The sequence below is a fragment of the Phyllobates terribilis genome, unplaced genomic scaffold (genome assembly GCF_046119375.1).
Source record: "Phyllobates terribilis strain yellow unplaced genomic scaffold, ASM4611937v1 Scaffold_1__5_contigs__length_1240528914, whole genome shotgun sequence".
In the NCBI taxonomy this organism is placed as follows: Eukaryota; Metazoa; Chordata; class Amphibia; order Anura; family Dendrobatidae; genus Phyllobates; species Phyllobates terribilis.
Genome location: NW_027362761.1, coordinates 276,921,015 through 276,940,456, shown reverse-complemented (window position 1 = coordinate 276,940,456; position 19,442 = coordinate 276,921,015). Strand labels below are relative to the sequence as shown.

The 19,442-nt window shown below is 41.9% G+C and overlaps 1 protein-coding gene across 2 annotated transcripts in view; it reads right to left on the bottom strand.

Moving 5' to 3' along the window:
- The window catches only part of GRK3 (G protein-coupled receptor kinase 3), a 315,828-nt gene that overhangs the window by 140,845 nt on the left and 155,541 nt on the right, over window positions 1-19,442 (bottom strand). For both annotated transcript variants that reach the window (XM_073672931.1, XM_073672932.1), the window contains exon 3: window positions 2,023-2,096. In XM_073672931.1, the coding sequence (XP_073529032.1) occupies window positions 2,023-2,096 (74 nt within the window). The remainder of the gene's footprint in view (window positions 1-2,022; window positions 2,097-19,442) is intronic.

Sequence of the window (19,442 nt, the reverse complement as noted above, 5' to 3'; positions counted from 1 at the left end):
ATGCATGGGGCATTATAAAGGGGGGGTGACATCCTGCATGGGGCATTATAAGGGGGCGGTGTGACATCCGGCATGGGGCATTATAAGGAAGGGGGGGGGTGTCATCCTGCATGGGGCATTATAAGGGGGGGGTGACATCCTACATGGGGCATTATATGGGGGGGGGGGGGGGAACAGCCTGCATGGGGCATTATGTGAGGGGGAGCAGCCTGCTTGGGGCATTATGTGGGGGGAACAGCCTGCGTGGGGCATTATGTGGGGGGAACAGCCTGCATGGAGCGTTATATGGGGGCCAGTATTCTGTATGGAGTGTTATATGGGGGCCAGTATTCTGTATGGAGCGTTATATGAGGGCCAGTATTCTGTATGGAGCGCTATATGGGGGGCCAGTATTCTGTATGGAGCGTTATATGGGGGCCAGTATCCTGCATGGAGCGTTATATGGGGGCCAGTATCCTGCATGGAGCGTTATATGGGGGCCAGTATTCTGTATGGAGCGTTATATGGGGGCTAGTATCCTGTATGGAGCGTTATATGGGAGCCAGTATTCTGTATGGAGTGTTATATGAGAGCCAGTATTCTGTATGGAGCGCTATATGGGGGACCAGTATCCTGCATGGAGCATTATATGGGGGCTAGTATCCTGCATGGAGCATTATATGGGGGCCAGTATCCTGCATGGAGCGTTATATGGGGGCCAGTATTCTGCATGGAGCGTTATATGGGGGCCAGTATCCTGTATGGAGCATTATATGGGAGCCAGTATTCTGTATGGAGCGTTATATGGGAGCCAGTATTCTGTATGGAGAATTATATGGGGGCCAGTATTCCGTATGGAGCGTTATATGGGGGCCAGTATCCTGCATGGAGCGTTATATGGGGGCCAGTATTCTGTATGGAGAGTTATATGGGGGCCAGTATCCTGTATGGAGCGTTATATGTGGGCCAGTATCCTGTATGGAGCATTTTATGGGGGCCAGTATTCTGTATGGAGCGATTCGCCGGTTTCTGAGCTATTGTGGAATTTACAATAGATATCACTCATGTAATGTAAGAAGTGAAATCTTTGCATTGTACTATATATATATTTCTCTTCGGTATCTGTGACCATGGCTTGCCCCCCCCCCCCCTAGTTTTGATCCTGGGTATGCCCATAGGCTCAAGGGAGCATTTCTAAACATCTACCTTTCCAATTGTTAATGTTTACAAGGTAGGTATTATTGCTGGAATAAGGGGCCCGGGAGCAGAACTGAAGCATCACATGGCACCAATTGGAATCTTAAGCAGACCACGAACATATGATAGGTAAGTATACGGGAAGCAGGATTTAGAGCCTTATAGCCAGAAAAAAACAAGGTAACAGAGAATCATGAATCCATTTTGTCTGATCTTTTCTCCCGAAAAGCAGCTTATACCCAAGGGTCTAGCAGGAGCAACATCAGTAATGTCCAACAGGCAGCCCAGATGTGTGGCCACCAAGGGAAGGCAAATTCATATGCTGCAGCTGTCTTTTCCAGAATAATGATCAGACACAAGTGAACTGCCAAACCATGAAGAACAGAAGAACTTCACTGTAGTTTATACATTGCCAAACAGTAGAATTTTCTAATGAAAAAATTGCAAGGCTCTTTTGAAAGCATGCAATAATACTAAAAAGAGTTCAAGGGTGTAGATCCTAAAATGACCATAGGTATGAAATTCAGACAGGGAATTATGTTTTTTCACATGGATTCAGAGACAAAATCTTTGGTCATTCCCATATCTTATTCGTGTGAATGCGCCTTTGTAAACACTACGTGAAACGGGAAATCCACACTTTGACTCTCGTCACCACTGCAACAAAAAGTTCCTCTGTAGAAATAAATAGCAGAAGTCTCTGCATATGTAGGAATTGTACGCTGATGTATGAACATGACCTCAGAGTGAGTATCAGCTATTAAAATTATTTTTTTCCAGTACAAAATATTCTTTTGGGGTATTTTTTTTTTAGAAGACTTATCCATAAAAATGGAGAGCACATACCTCCTCATAAAACTTGAGTTGTGGGACACCTTCATCAATTTCATTCATACAAAAGTCTTTGAACAGCAGGAAACCTGAAAAAAAATGAGATACAAATAAATTTGTTAAATGATATGATCTTTTCTCAGAGCCGTGTGTTGTTATTTCCACAGTCCAGAATTAAAGATAATTACACCAATCACAAATGGCCTACTGCCAAAAAGAGTGTTTTATACTGTAATTCTGACGCTTCAGTTCCAAGTGATATATATACGTTGTTACTTATGCTTGATCTGAGCTCTAAGTAAGTGGTTTACTGTCCACTCTGCCACATGAATAGTATTAGTATGGATTAGTAAGAGTGAATGTAATATGCTAATCATGAGCTGAGGGAGAACCCATAGATCAAGTCCTGCTCACAGTTGGTCTAGTTCCAAGGGCTGGTATATAGAGCACAATCCAATAGTACTTATCCACCGTATTCCAATATTACGCAGTGTGCCAGTGTTGAGGGGTGCAAAAAAAAAAAAAACACACCGTTAACCCCCTCTTTAATTTTAAAACCACAATCCAACGTAATACTGAAAAGAAGAGTGTTCAAGTCAAAGATGCTCAGATGTAAAGAACAGCATGATATGGTGTGTAACCGCGACTGCATCAGCAATGAAAGTAGATGGAAAGTGGATAAAGGTAGATCTACAATTTATTTTCTTATTATGTTGGTTTAATGAAGAATGCCATGCCGTAATGCGGAGACATCTGTGTCATCATAGTTACTAAGAACTAGAGGCGCTATCAGAGGGGTTTATGTACTGCAAGCAAATTAAATGAAGATAATAATACCAAAGAATTTGTGATTGCAATCATTTTCAGGAAGAAACTGAGTATTATCTGACAGAATTGCAGGGGTGCCAATACTTTTGGCCACCACTGTGTGTATGTATATATATATATATATATATATATATATATATATATATATATATAATTTTTTTTTTATGAAGAAATCAGCTGCATTTTCTGTGAACTGTAAAGTGATGAAAATTGCAGTCAAAATAATCTACATAGGTTACTTCAGCTTAAAAAAAAAAAAAAAAAAACATGGACGCATTCATTTTTTTTATGGACAGGGCAAAAAAAGTGTCCTTTTTTAAGGACTGTTCTGGAATTTCTGGATGGTTGGCAACCCTGATTCACATGATATAAATATGCGTCCAGAAGACAGCCATCTCTCCCGGCTTCTCGTGAGCACTTGGCCGAATGTTCATGAATATTCATTGAGGAGAGAGGAGAAAGCCATTGTCAGGGACCTTTGGTGTTGTATCTGCAATGTGGTTTTTAACAATGTGTTTTTGATGCAATTTCAGTGAACTGCTGAGAAAAAACAATGCAGACATAATATGTGAACCCACCTTCGTGGGCTCGTTCACATGACTGTATTTTCAGTCTGAGTGCTGTCTGTGAAAAAAAAATGAACAGCACTTGGACCTATGTTATTTAACGGGACAGCACAGAGGAGTCATTATTTTCACTGACCAAATCTGCATGTGAAAAAAATCTCAGCATGCACTAGTTTCTTCCTTTTACAATGATGCCCTATCCTTGAGATAGGGCATCAATGTCTGATCGGCCAGGGTCCAACATACAGAACCCTCCAGCCAGTGTTTATTGGTACCGGCCGGCCGCCAGAAGTACTTAATTGCGGAGCTTGGCCGTCTACTTGTAGTGACCGCTGCGTGATACTCAGGGCTGTGGAGTCGGTAAGCCAAACCTCCGACTCCAACTCCGACTCCTCAATTTCCATGACACCGACTCAAACTCCGACTCCCTCATACATGGCTCATGTTCAAGTGATAAATTTACTGTAGCACAGATTCATCTCAGCTAAAAGTCTAGACCCTTAGATCAGGAATAGGACAGACATTTATAGGACATTTCATAACTTTCCCAAATCCTTATGAAAAAAATATTCCTCCACAAACTGCATTGTTCTACTGCATCCAATTTATTATATATTTTAGGAGTCGGTCCATTTTATACCGACTCCACAGCCCTGGTGCTACTGCACATCTGCCTCCAAATGAACTGAATAGGAGGCGGATGTGTAGTACCCCGTGGTGGCCACTACAAGTAGATGGACAAGATTGGCAAGTAAGTACTTCAGGCCGGTGACAGGATAACAGCTGATCGGTCGGAGGTGCCGTGTGTTGGACCCCTGCCGATCAAACATTGATGACCCATCCTAAGGATAGAGCATCAATGTAAAAATAGTGGACAACCTCTTTAAATCGGATGAGACTCACCCATTCACGGCTATGGGTGTGCAAAAAAAAAAAAATCGGATGCCATACGGAGCCACATCATAGCATCGAATCATTGCAAATTCCGTAACACAGGAAACTCTAAATGGTCTTGTAAATTATTAATAGCTGCTATAAAAAATGGACTGTACGCAGATGACAAGTGAGAAAAAAAAATGGTCCCACTTTTCTGAATGATTTTGTTTTTATCTGCTCGTGTAAACCTGCCCTTAGGAGAAGATGAACTGTGAAGTGACTGACTATTTCCAGGTATAAATGGTATACAATGGCAACCTTTTTGGACATTTGTCCTATAATTACACTGGTGATTGAAAGGGAACAATTTAAGGAGTTTCTGGATATTTTTGGACATGTTCACTAATGGTGAATCTGGCTTGAGAAAAATTAAAAACCATATCCTGTTCACATACTATTAAAAAGACATTATATTTGACGTACAGTACTCTCCAGGCAAAGATCTGTTGACCTCACAATGTATACCTCCAACACATGCCAAGGACATGATGGAAACAGAGTAATATACCTTGTAGCTCTGTAGTACAGCAAACATGCCGACATGACTTCATGCACCATTACAACTTTCCCTATACTGGTTAGTGTCATTAAACTAGAACGACTTGAGAGGACTGTATATAATATATTAGTTAAATAACCATAAATATCAGCAGTGACCAGTACCGCTCTAATAAAAAACAGATGCAAGTCTACACAAAATGAAGAGCTAGATAGAGACAGAACAAATAGTGGAATTAATCGATGAATTTTGGAGACACAAAGCATTAGTACTACAAGCTGTAATTATAGAAGTAAAGCAATTAAGCCCGATTTCTCCCTGCTCAGTGATTGAGGGATGCACTTGCTGGGAAATTACCAGGATGCCCGGAAAAAAAAAAAGAAAAAGGGAGAAAACAGAACTATGCAGAGAATAGAGAAGATAAAATAGGTCAATGGAGGCTGAGAATAGATACAGCGCGGATCACATGCATCAAGAAGCCAGAGTGAAGGCGTTTCATGAATCTTTCATACAGAACATGGTTCTGGCCTTATTTTTCTCTGGTGTGTGCCATTCCAGCAATGATGTCCACTCTGACATTTAATGGTCCAAAAACGTAGAAAAGTACAATTACAGTATAAGGTGCAGAGTCTACAGAAAATATTAGAGGACAGCATAAACGGCCATATCGAAGACAAAAGAACATACAATCATGGTCAAAAGTTTTGAGACAAACACTTTGGTCAAAGTTTGCTGCTTCAGTGTCTTTAGATCTTTTAGCCAAACGTTTCTTTGGTTAATGAAGTATAACTAAGTATTTCATAAGTTTTTATACTTTTATTGGCAAATACATCAAGTTTATGCAAAGACTCAATATTTAGGCTATGCTCACACATTATGGTTTTTTCAGCGTTTTTTATGCATTTTTTATGCAAATTTTCAGCTGCCTTTTGTAGTACCAGCAAAGTCTATGAGAAACCAGAATTCTCTGTTCACACATCTTGTTTTTTTGTTCAGGATTTTGTGCCTTGCATGTTTTTTTTGGAAAATTAAAGCATGTCACTTCTTTTAGCCAGAGGAAGTAATGGGTGGTTGAAAAAAAAGCTAAAAAAAAAAGGGCATCAAAATTTGTATCAGTGTTTTTTCAGCGTTTTTGATGCCAAAATAGAATGGGATTATTTTTTTCACAGAAATTTATATACATGCATAAAAAGAGACAGAAGGGCAGTGAAAAAAAAACACTAAAAAAACACACCAAAAATGCATAAAAAAGCAGCAAAACTGCAAGAAAATTCCTGAACAAAATGCCCTTGAAGATCATATTTTGCTGCAGAAAATTGACGCAAAAAAAACACATGATGTGTGAACATAGCCTTACAGTGTTGACGATTATTTTTCAAGACTTCTGCCCTTCACCTTGGCATCTTGGATATCAGCTTTTGGGCCAAATCCTGACTGGTGACAACCTGTTCTTGCCTAATCAGTGCCTAAAGTTTATCACAATTTCTGTGTTTTTGTTTGTCCATCCACTTTTTGAGGATTGACCACAGGTTCTCAAAGGGATTGAGATCTGGGGAGTTTCCTGGCCATGGACAAAATGTAAAAGTTTTGTTCACGGAGTCACTTAGTCATCACTTTTGCCTTGTGACATGGTATCCATCAAGTAGGAAAATGCAACGTTCTTCCAATGATCAAGGAGTAATTTGGTGATGAAGTTGCTCTTGGAGGATGTTTTGATACCATTTTTTTTATTCATGGCAATGTTCTCTGTGGGACTGCAGACTTATGAATCCCCCAGCACTGTGCTCTGCAAGGATTCACCGGTTTCTGAGTTGGGACCAGAAGGTATGTATGCGTTATACATACTACCGGCTAGGGCCAGTCTAGAGGGGCGCAGCCTCATTTCATACACTTGTATTGAGCGAGGTGGCGCCCCGACTAGTGACGCAGTTGTCCAGTAGGCGTGGCCGACTAGAGGACATGGCCTCACTCCATACAAGTGTATGAGCAAGGCCGTGCTCAAAAGTCGGGCTCTGGCCGGGAATATGTACAACCCATACATACCCGCCGGTCCCGGCTCGGAAACCGGCAAATCCCCGCAGCGCAAAGTGCATGTGCTGGGGGGGGGGGGCATTCAAAAGTCTGCAGTCACACAGAGTGACTGTAGACCTATCGATTTGGAGCGGACAACCTCCTTAAGCAAAATAGTGAGAAAGCCCACTACTTTGGATGAAAAGCCCCCACACATGAATGGTCTCAGGATGTTTTATCATTGGCAGCACTCACATTTACTGGATAATCATTCTTTCAGATGTCCCAAGCAGTCTGAAGCAATACAAGTCAGCCCTATATACATAATGGTTTACAAACTTTACATATTGAGATTGATGAAAAAAATATTAATTCACTTATTTTTCTAACTGCAGGGAAGTGTCTGCATTGTCTTCTGGATGCTTGGAACCTATTTTGGCTTAAGTCTTCCCCCGGAGTATTTAATCATTAATGATAGCGATTTGGGAAGGAATTGGCCCCAAGAAAACAGCAATTTTGAGAATTTTCCTCTCGGGGACCGTTACTGAGAGTTCATTAGGCAAACTTTCCACTAAATGCCATTGTGTTCTCCAGCGGATAGCATATCATTTTACATACATGTCACGTAATGTACATGGATACAATGATCTCTATCGATACATAAAAGTCTTAGGGTCCGAAACATCAAAGCTTTTACGCCATCACAACTTGAGGTTCTGAAAAAATTATGCAACTTTTGACGTTCTCAAGCTATTTTCACCCAACTCCAATAAAGTGGGCGGAGGTTGGGTGGGACGGGGGTGTGGTGACCGCTGATCGCTACATCACAAAATCAGGAGTGGTACAATCAGAGGAAAAGTATAATAGAATCACGTCACTACTTCTGCATTTATCACCCACTCCTGGTTTTGGTTACAAATACTGATGTAAAAAACTGACCAAATACTGACATAATACTGAAAGTGTGCATGTGGCCTTTCTCCAGCAGGGACTATAGTAGGCATTGTGGCGAGGTTCACACAGAGGTGCAAGCTACTCGTCCGATGCTCCTGATACATAAAATGGCGTCTCCTCTGCATAAATGAGGAGCGTCTGAGTCCAGCACAACTTCTCATCAAGACTGATGTGAATGTCAGTCTTGAGTTGGGCCCCTAGTTTTAAGGCTCTCTCTGTAATATAATGGAAAGCTATTAAAATGATGAACGTATTAAATCTACAGAATTAGGCCTCGTTCAGACTTTTTTTGTGATGAAAATGGACCGATTTTGATGTTTTCATCAGTGTTTGGTCAGTGTCAGCTTTTACCCTCAGTGTTTCATCAGTGATTTTTTGCAAAAAAAAAAAATACAAAATTGCAAAGCCTCTCCTATCCATTCAATGTTAAAATAAACAGCAGACATACTGCACACAGATGGCAATGTGTGTTGTCAGTGATTTTCGCAGACCCATAGACTTGTACTGTATGGGTGATTTTGACCCATGACTGGGATCAATAGTGGACATGTGTCCGTTATTTTTTTGAGGATACATGGTCTGCAAAAAACACGCACATGTAAACAGCACCATGGACTATAATGAGTTCACGTTCTAACCATGACAAACGGATATCGGAATGAGGCCTTATTAATGTCCTAGCTCCACCTAAACTGGAAGATGGCTGGAGATGCCTGTACTGAGTCTCACAAGCCTATACCGCAGCTTCCTAGAAAATCATCAACAGCGAAATTATATTAAATTACTGACCGAGACCCTTTCCTAATTCACCGATTACATTTCTATGGAATCTTTGAGGTGACTATACAAGATTTTGAAGGGTACTGTCAAAGTCACATTTAGGACAAATTCACAAGGTCAGACTTCATGCCCGTGAATTCAACATGGCCACTGCAACAAATCTTGACTACTAAATGCATAGTTCTAGTCTACAAGCTGATCTACAGGTTTGATATAAATGGAGGTCACATAACGGAGCACTGAATTTTCTCTATATTTGTAATACACTTTATGCTAGACATTCATATAATGCGCTCTCACAAAGAGCATTGGAGCCCCCCCCCCCCCCCCCCCAAAAAAAAACTTTTTAGGCTGTGTGCCCACGTAGAATTTTTCAAGCGTATATGCTGCGGAATTTCCGCAGCGTAAACGTTTGAAAAACGCATGTATATCCGCACCCCATGGTCCCCAATGGGATTCCGCAAGTTCTATGCACATGCTGCGGATTTTTCCGCAGCGTTTATGCCGCGTTCAAAAATCCGCAGCATGTCATTTAATTTTGCGTTTCCGCAAGCGGAATTGCCTTAGTCCAATGCATAAAAAACGCAAGGCAATTCCGCATGTGGAAAACGCATGATAAACGCGCGAAAAATGCGCGATAAACGCGTGCGGAATTCCGCATGCGTTTTTCCGGGAGAGGACTTGCATTTATGCAGCAGAAAATTTCTGCTTCATAAATGCAACGTGGGCACATTAGAGTTTGTAAAGCTGACTCCAATGGCTTCCATCGTACTCATTTATGAAGTATTAGGCCATAGCTACACTGTGTGCAGTCTCTCATGTACCAGCCTGTAGGAGTGTCAACAGATTAAGCCATCATCTACAGGCAGACATGTACAAAGTCTGATATCATAGATAATGCAGAAAATTAAAGGGGTTTTCTCAACATCATAAATGAGTACAATTGCAAAGTGCTTGTAAAAGAAGACACTTTACAATAAACCTCTTGTTAAAAATCCTCTCCGTTCTCAAGAGCAAAAGGTATTTTTAAATGTAGAGTTTACAGCTTATTGCCTAGGTTACCTGCCACCTCCACAGTCTAGAAGAGGTGGCTGTTCTCCAAGTCAAGGAGTACAGAGCTTGTAAGTGCATGTGAAGCTGGCCTAATTGCTGGATCCAGACAGCTTCAGTGCACCCAAAGACATCCAGAGAATCCTGGCGCCACAACTCCCTGGAAAAGATCAGAAAAAGTAGCAATAAATAAAAAGGCCCATATCTCTGCACTGTTTGGCGGATTAAAAAAAAAACCTCACATACTTAGCGGAAATAAATTAAAGCACCACTTGAGCATTTTTTTTTTATTGCAGTTTTGGAGTGGTGCTTTACATCTAAGTCCCCTGCCCTGTCTTATACTCTACTTCCAGCGTCTTCATCTGTTACCACCGATACTCCTGTCAGTCTCCTTGCAGTTTGTAACCTGCCGGCTGCTCCAGTGTTAGCTGGAGCGCGTCAGAGGTCACAACTCAGTACAAGTCCATGAAAGCCTGGTTCTGGCCTCTCTCTGGCTCTCATAGACTTGCATTGGGAGCTTGTGATGTAGCTTCTGACTTTCGGCCAGTCAAAAGCTACGCTAACAAGATGGCGCTGCGAAAAAGAGGTGAAGACGCCGGAAGAGGAGTATAAGACCAGATGCAGGGGACTTAGATTTAAAGCAACACTCCAGTGTTGAAAAAAAAAAAAAAACGTTGGAGGGGTGCTTTAAGGGCAAAAACAGCTACTTTTGACTAAGCGACAGGTCCCAGTCACCAGATTTTACAAATCTGCACACATGGCTAATTGGGCGCTTAAGTATGTATTGTGAAATCTGGCGACAGACCCTCTAAGTAAAATATAAATTCCCCTAAAGGAGCCCATATCCTCTAAATTTCATAGTACATTAGGATCCTTTCAATGTACGGTAATTGTCAGCATGACAAGAAGATGGTCACATATGCTGTATTTCTCCTGGCACCATCTGCTGTACAGGACCAATCTAATTTTAGTTATCGCTATTGTCCTCTGAAAACAGGCAGATGTCTCCTGTACACATCTCACTCATCACAGCCGCGGCAGCAAGGCGGCCTCCAAGAGAAATTACCTGGTACAACGAAAATGGCTTCTCCTCTAATTCTAGCCTTGGTTCACATGAACGCACAGGGTAAAGCTGACCTAGTTTTATGATCAAACATCCAGTGAATAATGCAGGAAGATAAAAGACAACTGGAGATACACCAAGGCTGCCCTCCTCTGTGGGCACCGCGCAGCTATTGGAGAATCTGTGCCCACACGGATTGCTACATAGGATCCATTATAGACGAGGAGTCCGTCTATGCTCATCTAGGGATACGCTAGGTTTTTATAAAACTAGAAGAAAATAGGAGGTCAGAAACGTGTCCTGATGGGACAAAGCTCCTCATACTACAGCAGCCCATGAGCTTGAGTCATTCCCATCGTATTTAGCTTCATCCTCATTAACATACTGGAAAGTTGGCAATGTACTTTCCCTAAATATAGCACCAGTGACAAGGGAGTTTCTCTACTCCACATGCTAACTCCCCTCTCCTGGCCATCAGCGTGCCAGATGTTAGTCGTCTTACTACAGGGCGCACAAAAGAGCTTTCTTTACGATGCCCTGTGCCAGCGCTGACCTGTTGCTTCCCTGCTTGTGCAAAACTGCAACTCCCAGCATACAAGAAACATTGTACCAACAGCTACAGTGTGCATGAGGCCTCATTCAGACGTCCGGGTTGCATCTTTTTTTTTTTTTTTGACAGATACGTCATGTACCCATAATTCATGGTGCTATTCACACGTCTGACGCGCCCCCTGGGCCATGGGGGTACTCGGCAGCCGGGCCTATGGATGCTGGTGGGGGATATCATGGTGGCTGGCCCGGTCCGTGACCCAGGGAGATCAATAAAAAGGGGTTTTCTATTTATAGGGGATTTATAAAGTTCATGACGCCACCTGTGGAATGCGGCTAAAGGGAGCCGCAGCGGCGGAGCAGTCCTCTGAAGCTGATGTTACTGCAGCAGGGATGGTGTGGCTCTCCACAGGAAAAGCTAGCTCCAGGGTAGTGTAGATATTGTTGGTTGTGCTGGGCGTTGTAGTGCAGGGAGAAAGATGGCGCAGCTGAAATAATGGACGGAGGCAGTGCGGTGCAGTCATCCGAGTCTTTATTCACAGTTCTCATGTACGTTCCACTGATACACTGCGCGGGTGCCAGCCTCCCACGTCGCGCTGCGTTCACCAGACCAGGGGTTCAGCTCTTCCTCAGGTAGGTTAGGAGCACCTGACGGAACCCCGCTTTCCTTATGTTCCTCTCTAGACCGACTTCACGCTGGGTCTTCTCCCTCCAGCCCTGCGCTTCCCCACTCACGGTACCGCTCGGGTGCTCTGAAGTCCCTCCTGTCAAACTGGAGTTCCCGGACCTGCTTGACCCTCACGGTGATTAGAATGAGGCTTTGGCAACTGAACTATAAAAGCCAGAAGCCTCCGGTTTTTCCAGCTGAGACCTGGAGTAACACGGCTGGTCCAGGGACCGGTCCCCTTCTTGCGGCCTGATCCCTCCGTCTTCTGACAGATTCGGGGCGTACGGGTGCCGTCCTGCACTCACCGTACCCCCTGGGATCCCTTCAATAGAACGGAGCCTTCCTCCTCTGCTCCCCTCCTGGGCCTTTAGCACTAGGCCCTACTTGTGGAGCAGAGCTCCTAAGGAGACTCTGCTCCCTGACTGTTCTGTCCTCTCTCACTCATCTACTGAACTGCTCTGCACCCTAAGATGGCTTCCCTTTATATACCTCCTTCTATGGTTCTCCCCTACACTGCTTCCTCCACCCACACCCACTACTGGTTCCCCCTACCTTTGGGCTCCCCCCACTCCAGCCATGGACAGGGCTCAGCACTGTGCACATGCATCTTGCCCTTCCAGACGGCCTGGAGCAGTGTAGTGTTGAATGTGGGTGTTGGGGTTCCGGGCAGCACTCCCTCCTTACCTGAGAGAAAGACACCACACATCTGGGTGAGGTGCAGTACCTCTGTGGCGACTGAACCCTCAGGGGTGCCACATGTCCATTTTTTGACATGGACTGTGTCTCCAAGCAACACTCATGAAGACAAGTACGTTTTATGCCAGGAGCACAGATAACAAGAGCCAATACAAGTCTATGGGTCTGTGATAAACATATACAGCACATGGATGGCATCAGTGAGCGGTCCGTATTTAACAGTGCAATGTATAGGAGAAGCTTCATAATTTATTTTTTATCTATCAGTGAAAAACACTGATGACACTGATGGTAAAAACGGGCACACGGATGACACACTGATGGTAAAAACGCACACACAGATGACACACTGATGGTAAAAATGGGCACACTGATGATACACTGACGGAAATCACTGAAGACACCGGTAGCATTTTTTTTCATGTGCGAAATACAGATGTCTGAATGAGGCCTAAGGTAGACTGTAATACGCTACAAAATATGCTACAAATAATAGAGTGTTTCAGTGTATGATCAATACATTTTTTTTCCATTTTTAATACAGGATTCTTAGCTACTAACTTCCTCCTTTTTAAAAAGACCAGTTACTTGTCATAAATATGTATTTTTCTTTTCCTAGGGATAATGCCGCTGTTCTCCTGAATCTGGGGTTTTTCTTTTGTTCCTCACCTTGTTAAAATATGGCTACATCTTACATATGCATAAATTGTCTTTTTAGCAAAGTGGGTGTGATCTTCAAGTCTTCAAAATGGGTATGGTCCTCAAGAAGACACTCATAAGGAATAGAAAAAAGACTGAAATTAAATACAAGGAAAAGCAGGCAATATCTGGGGATCAGAGAGGTGCAGGAACAAAATAAAAAACATGTTTGATTCAGGAGAACATCAGCATTTACAGCAGGTAAAAATAAATGACATATTTCTGGCAAGTGACAGGTCTTTTTTAGTGCAGATCTCTAAAGTCTCCACAGAAAACGTCACAGTCCATATCATAACTTGGTTAAATTCAATCTAGTGTCTTAAGGAAGTTACCCAGCACCACTCATTTCCATGTCGGAAGAGAGAGGTCGCGATGCTGTTACAACCTCACACACTTACCGACATGCTTCCACCATTGACAGATATCGTGCGGTGTGTCTTAATAATCGGTATTGCTCATTTCTATGGCTTGGAGCAGGAATGGCATCGTCAGATAACCTTTCATGTTGGCCATGCATGAAGGTCGGCAGAAGCGTGAATGTGTAAGGAGGTGTCAGATACCAGAGGTAAGATTGGACATGTTACCTTACAGATGTCAGGCAGATACTTATTGCCTTTTACACTTTTGAGAACTAAGCACATTTGCCTTTGGCGGTCAGGAGTTCATCGCAAACACCTAAGATGTGGTATATTTCTCTGAAGTTTTTCCCTTGATTTTCTGCTTGGAGCCAACCACCATTGGGCTCCACCACAAGTCTGAGAAGATCCCTACACTTCTGTATTCTACCCTACTGTACCCCACTACTGACGGAAAGAACAAGAACACTACTAAAGTACAACGTACATGCCCCCTTGTACTTCAGATTTCAGTATTTGGTACAGTAAAATAAAAGTCATGTGTGGACATCTCAGCTACATTTCATGACTTGATTGCTCATATGGAGAGTCTGCTCCTATTGTGTGAACAAAAACAGCTTTGGCATCAGGTAATCAATACAAGAAGGTGTTAAGGGGAATGATCACAGCAAAATACTATTCCCCTAGAGAAATGGAAAGTAAGAGGGCAATGAAACCAGTGCTGTGAGTGTGGTACTGATCAGCTGCAGCTCACTTTCCATCACATGGCCTAACCACGGGAGACTAATCCAGGAAATAATGGCATGTTATAACATTTGTTGTCTAGAAGAACCCAACTAGCCAAATAAGCAATGAAGTATGAGTGGCAGTCATTGGCCTTCAGGACTAATCTTGGTTTATGCGCAAAGTTTCTGCTAGAAGATCATGTGACCGGAAGTCATTTTGCAGGAGACCAACAATGGGAGCGCTAAATATAATAACTGCCCACCAGAATCAATGGTCAGTACATTTTCATATGAACCCCCGGAGCCAAGAGTAAAAGGGGCCATAGAGGTCTTCTTTAGCCTACAGAACATATAACATTTTAAAGTCAGCTACACTGAGCAAGCTAGGAGATAAGAAAACTGCTTGGCTGCCTTTTATTTCAATAACTTCACCTATGAAACATCTTTGGAGAGGACCTTACCCACACATGCTAAATGTCCAACACTGAGCATTATGGCTGCTGAAGGAAGAAGCAGAAATACCAAGCATACCGGGGCTAAACCTTGTGTCCTGGTGAGATGGCTTCTCGAGTGTAATTTGTGTCTGTTTAGCATTACAAACGTAAAAATGACTGGTACGTAATAGAAATGAATACAGCTAATCCAGAGAACTGTACACTATGTCAAGTAGATGATCACTAATAGTCATTTTCTCAGCATATTGCAAATCCTAAACTCCGTAGCTTTCTTTACACAGAATCCCCAATAACCGAGCATATGTCCTAATAGATGTTCTTAAATAAGCTTGGGAATTACTGACAGCACAGGACACCTAAAAGCCAAGGTCCGCCTTAAAAATAACAAGATTATACATATATTGAATTAAATTGTAAATGAGATAGAAATGCACTAACTTGTACATGGGAAATTACAATTTTTGGCCCGTATATGACTTTTACCCCGCTTTTGTCACTAAAGGGAACCTGTCACCAGGTTTTTGTTCTGTTACCTCATCTGAGAGCAGAATAATGTAGGAAAAGAGACCCCGATTCCAGTGATTTATCACTTTGTTTACTGGGTGCAGCAGTTGTGACAGAGTTCTTAGATTTCGCATTCAGCAGAGTTAAGAAAGCTAACCCCACCCACACAACAGCTTTCTGTATATATTGTATAAGGACAGTGAGCTGCTTATTAGAGAAGGGGGTGTGGTCGGACCAGGGCTCGCCTGTACTGTGGTCCAGGCAGTGATAATCTCCTGGCGATAAAAACTTAATTGTATAAAACAACAGCAGACAGCCTAATAAGTGACATATCCCTGAAATCTGTGTCTCAGCTGCTACATTATGCTCATCTCAGATTACATAGAAAAAACCTGCCCACAAATTACCTTTAAGACAGTCAGTTTTCTCCAAATTCAGCTCCAAAGTGCTGAAAGACTGATGGCTATTGTCCCCTATTATTCAAAGAACACAGAGAAGATCCTTCTCCCCTCTCTCTCTCACATTTATAGAAACGTGGAGGATATTACTGGAGTAATGAGCAGTGCTGTGAAACAGAAAAACACTTACCTAATCAGCAGAAATGGTTTCCCTATGCAGTAACTGTTGCGTGTGTTTTTCTGCCCCCATCTCATCCCTCGCCTCTCCAAGTGACTTCTATGGGCAGCAGACGTAACCTGATCACTCAGTAAACCTGATGTTATGTTATTATGTTCTGCACTCTATATCTCCAAACATCCTCACATTCACACACTTATCCTGCACTTGGCAACATCCTAAATTGTTGGAAATGCATGTGCAAGTTATACATGGATATTTATGGAATACAAATGCGGTGTTGTAAGAGAAAAAACTTCATAGCCTCTGCAAAACTGAAAAAATCTGATGATTCAAACCTTTAGGTGTCGAACTTTTCTTTAGCCAAAGTGCAGTGGTTGAGGGGCTTCCTCTTAAACCCAGCATGTCCATTATCAAAGATTGTTCCAACTGTGCTACAATAACAGTTATCAATTCAGTAAGAAGTAGCATCCTTCAACCTTCTCGTCTACAGAGGGGTCCCAATGATTAATGGCCACTTTCGTTTCTGTCTGAATGTAAGCATCAGTACAAAAAGTAGAAAATATTAAAAATATAAGATTAACACTCAGTGAAATGGCTCAATTCTTATAGATACAGTGGTGAGAAAAAAGTGTTTGCCTCCTTCCTGATTTCTTATTCTTTTGCATGTTTGTCACATTCAAATGTTTCTGATCACAAAACACATTTAAATATAAGACAAAGATAAAACAAGTAAACAAAAAATGCAGTTTTTTTAAATGCAAGTCTTTATTATTAAGGGAAAAAAAATCCAAACCTACAGGGACCTGTGTGAAAAAGTGATTGCCCCCCTCCCTTAAAACATAAATTAACTGTGGTTTATCACACACCTGTTCTCAATCAAGAAATCACTTAAATAGGACCTGCCTGACAAAGTGAAGTAGACCAAAAGAACCTCAAAAGCTAGACATCATGCTGCGATCCAAAGAAATTCAGGAACAAATGAGAAACAAAGTAATTGAGATCTATCAGTCTGGAAAAGGTTATAAAGCCATTTCTAAAGCTTTGGGACTCCAGCGAACCACAGTGAGAGTCATTATCCACAAATGGCGAAAACATGGAACAGTGGTGAACCTTCCAAGGAGTGTCCAGCCGACCAAAATCACCCCAAGAGCGCAGCAACTACTCATCCAAGAGGTCACAAAAGACCACACAACAACATCCAAACAACTGTAGGCCTCACTTTCATCAGTTAAGGTTAGTGTTCAGGACTCCACCATAAGAAAGAGACTGGGCAAAAACAGCATGCATGGCAGAGTTCCAAGACTAAAACCACTGCTGAGCAAAAAGAACATAAAGGCTTGTCTCAGTTTTGCCAGAAAAAATCTTGAGGAGCGCCAAGACTTTTGGGAGAATGCTCTCTGGATTGACGAGACAAAAGCTGAATTTTTTGCAAGATGTATGTCACATTACATCTGGCGTATAAGTAACACAGCATTTCAGAAACGGATCATCATACCAACAGTAAAATATGATGGTGGTAGTGTGATGGTCTGAGGCTGTTTTGCTGCTTCATGACCTGGAAGACTTGCGGTGGTAAATGGAACCATGAATTCTGCTGTCTACCAAAAAATCCTGAAGGAGAATGTCCGGCCATCTGTTCGTGACCTCAAGCTGAAGCGCACTCGGGTTATGCTTCAGGACAATGATCCAAAACACACCAGCAAGTCCACCTCTGAATGGCTTAAGAAAAACAAAATTAAGACTTTGGAGTGGCCTAGCTAAAATACTGACCTTAATCCAATTGACATGCTGTGGCATGACCTTAAAATGGCGGTTCATGCTTGGAAACCCTCAAATCTGACTGAATTACAACAATTTTGCAAAGAGGAGCAGGCCAAAATTCCTCCAGACTCATTGCCAGCTATCGCAAACGCTTGATTGAAGTTGTTGGTGACCCAACCACTTATTCGGTTTTGGAGGCAATCACTTTTTCACACAGGGCCCTGTAGGTTTGGATTTCTTTTACCCTTAATAATAAAGACCTTAATTTAAAAACTGCATTTTTTGTTCACTTGTGTTGTCTTTGTCTAATATTTAAATTTGTCATCTGAAACATTTAAGTATGACAAATATGCAAAAGAATAAGAAATCAGGAAGGGGTCAAAAGCTTTTCACACCACTGTATATGGCTGTATAGGGATTACCAAATCCTCAAATCTAAAGACTAGTTCTGAAATTCGTGCTGAGAGCAAATTGCTATTGTCAAGAGGCTGCTGGATTTCATGCTGCTGTTAACTCGTATTTTCACTAAAGGGACCTCTACAGTTGAGCACAGCTATGAATTTCATTAGGATTGTGTTCACACTTTAAATTCCCACGCATTATTTTTTTGGTGGTTGTCTCAACAAGACACCTTCATCTCCTTTGGCTCATAGAAAGTGGACACTGAAAAAAGGTCACAGAATTTATAAAAAAAAAAAAAAAAAAAAAAATCAGCCTTCAGACAACATTGAACACAAGTATGAAAAAAATCAGTTCTGATCTAAAAAAAAATAAAAAGGAGACAGTATATTGAATGAAATGCACAATATTTCACTCTTCTGTGTAAATTTGCAGAACATGTTATGTACATTTATTTTTGGTTATTGTTTGTGTGTTATCTTAAGGTCCGTTTACATGGACCGACTGCTGGCACAATACAACTGCAGACCGGTAAGCCTTTGCCGATCAGTGATCATGGATGGCAAAAAGAACAAATAAATCAATTCTAGAGCAAATCAAGCGAGACATGTCACTCAAAAAGCAAAGATCTCCAAGTTACGACTTTCCTACTTTGGACACATCATTCGAAGAGAGCAATCACTGGAGAAGGACATCATGGTTGGAAGAATAGAAGGAACAAGACAAAGAGGAAGACCAGCAACCCGATGGCTTGATATTATCAAGATCACGGCGGAGAAGACCCTGGTGGATCTATATAGCCTTGCACAAGATTGATCTTCCTACAGATCGTTCATCCGTCAAGTCGCCATGGCTCGAGATTGTAAAAGGTTAAGTAAAGTCCTATAATAACCGGTTTACAAAGGCAGATGAAAGTAATCGATGCACACTGAGCGATCTGTAATAAGATTGCTCAGTGTGTATAGACAGTCATGGTTCTCAGCAACTTACACAGGACGATGCACCGGTGAGAACGATGATCTTTTTGCACTGCGCATTTTGCTCTTTCATTGGATTATGAGCAGCCTGTTTACACTGCAAGATAATCATGAGACGAGCATTTTTACGAAAGCTCTTTTACAATCATCTTTCAGCATAAATGCTGCTTTAGTGCTTTACACTTCTGTAAACTGCTGTGCTTTATGAATAGGATCAATATAGTACAATACTATGAAGATAACAATGAGAACATCAATAATAAACCCAATAGGTAGGCTATTGATCAAGACTTACATAACAGCTGTGAGTCTTTACACGGGATATCATGTACTGTGCCAAAAATATATATAAATATACACATTCACTACTTTATCAGCCACA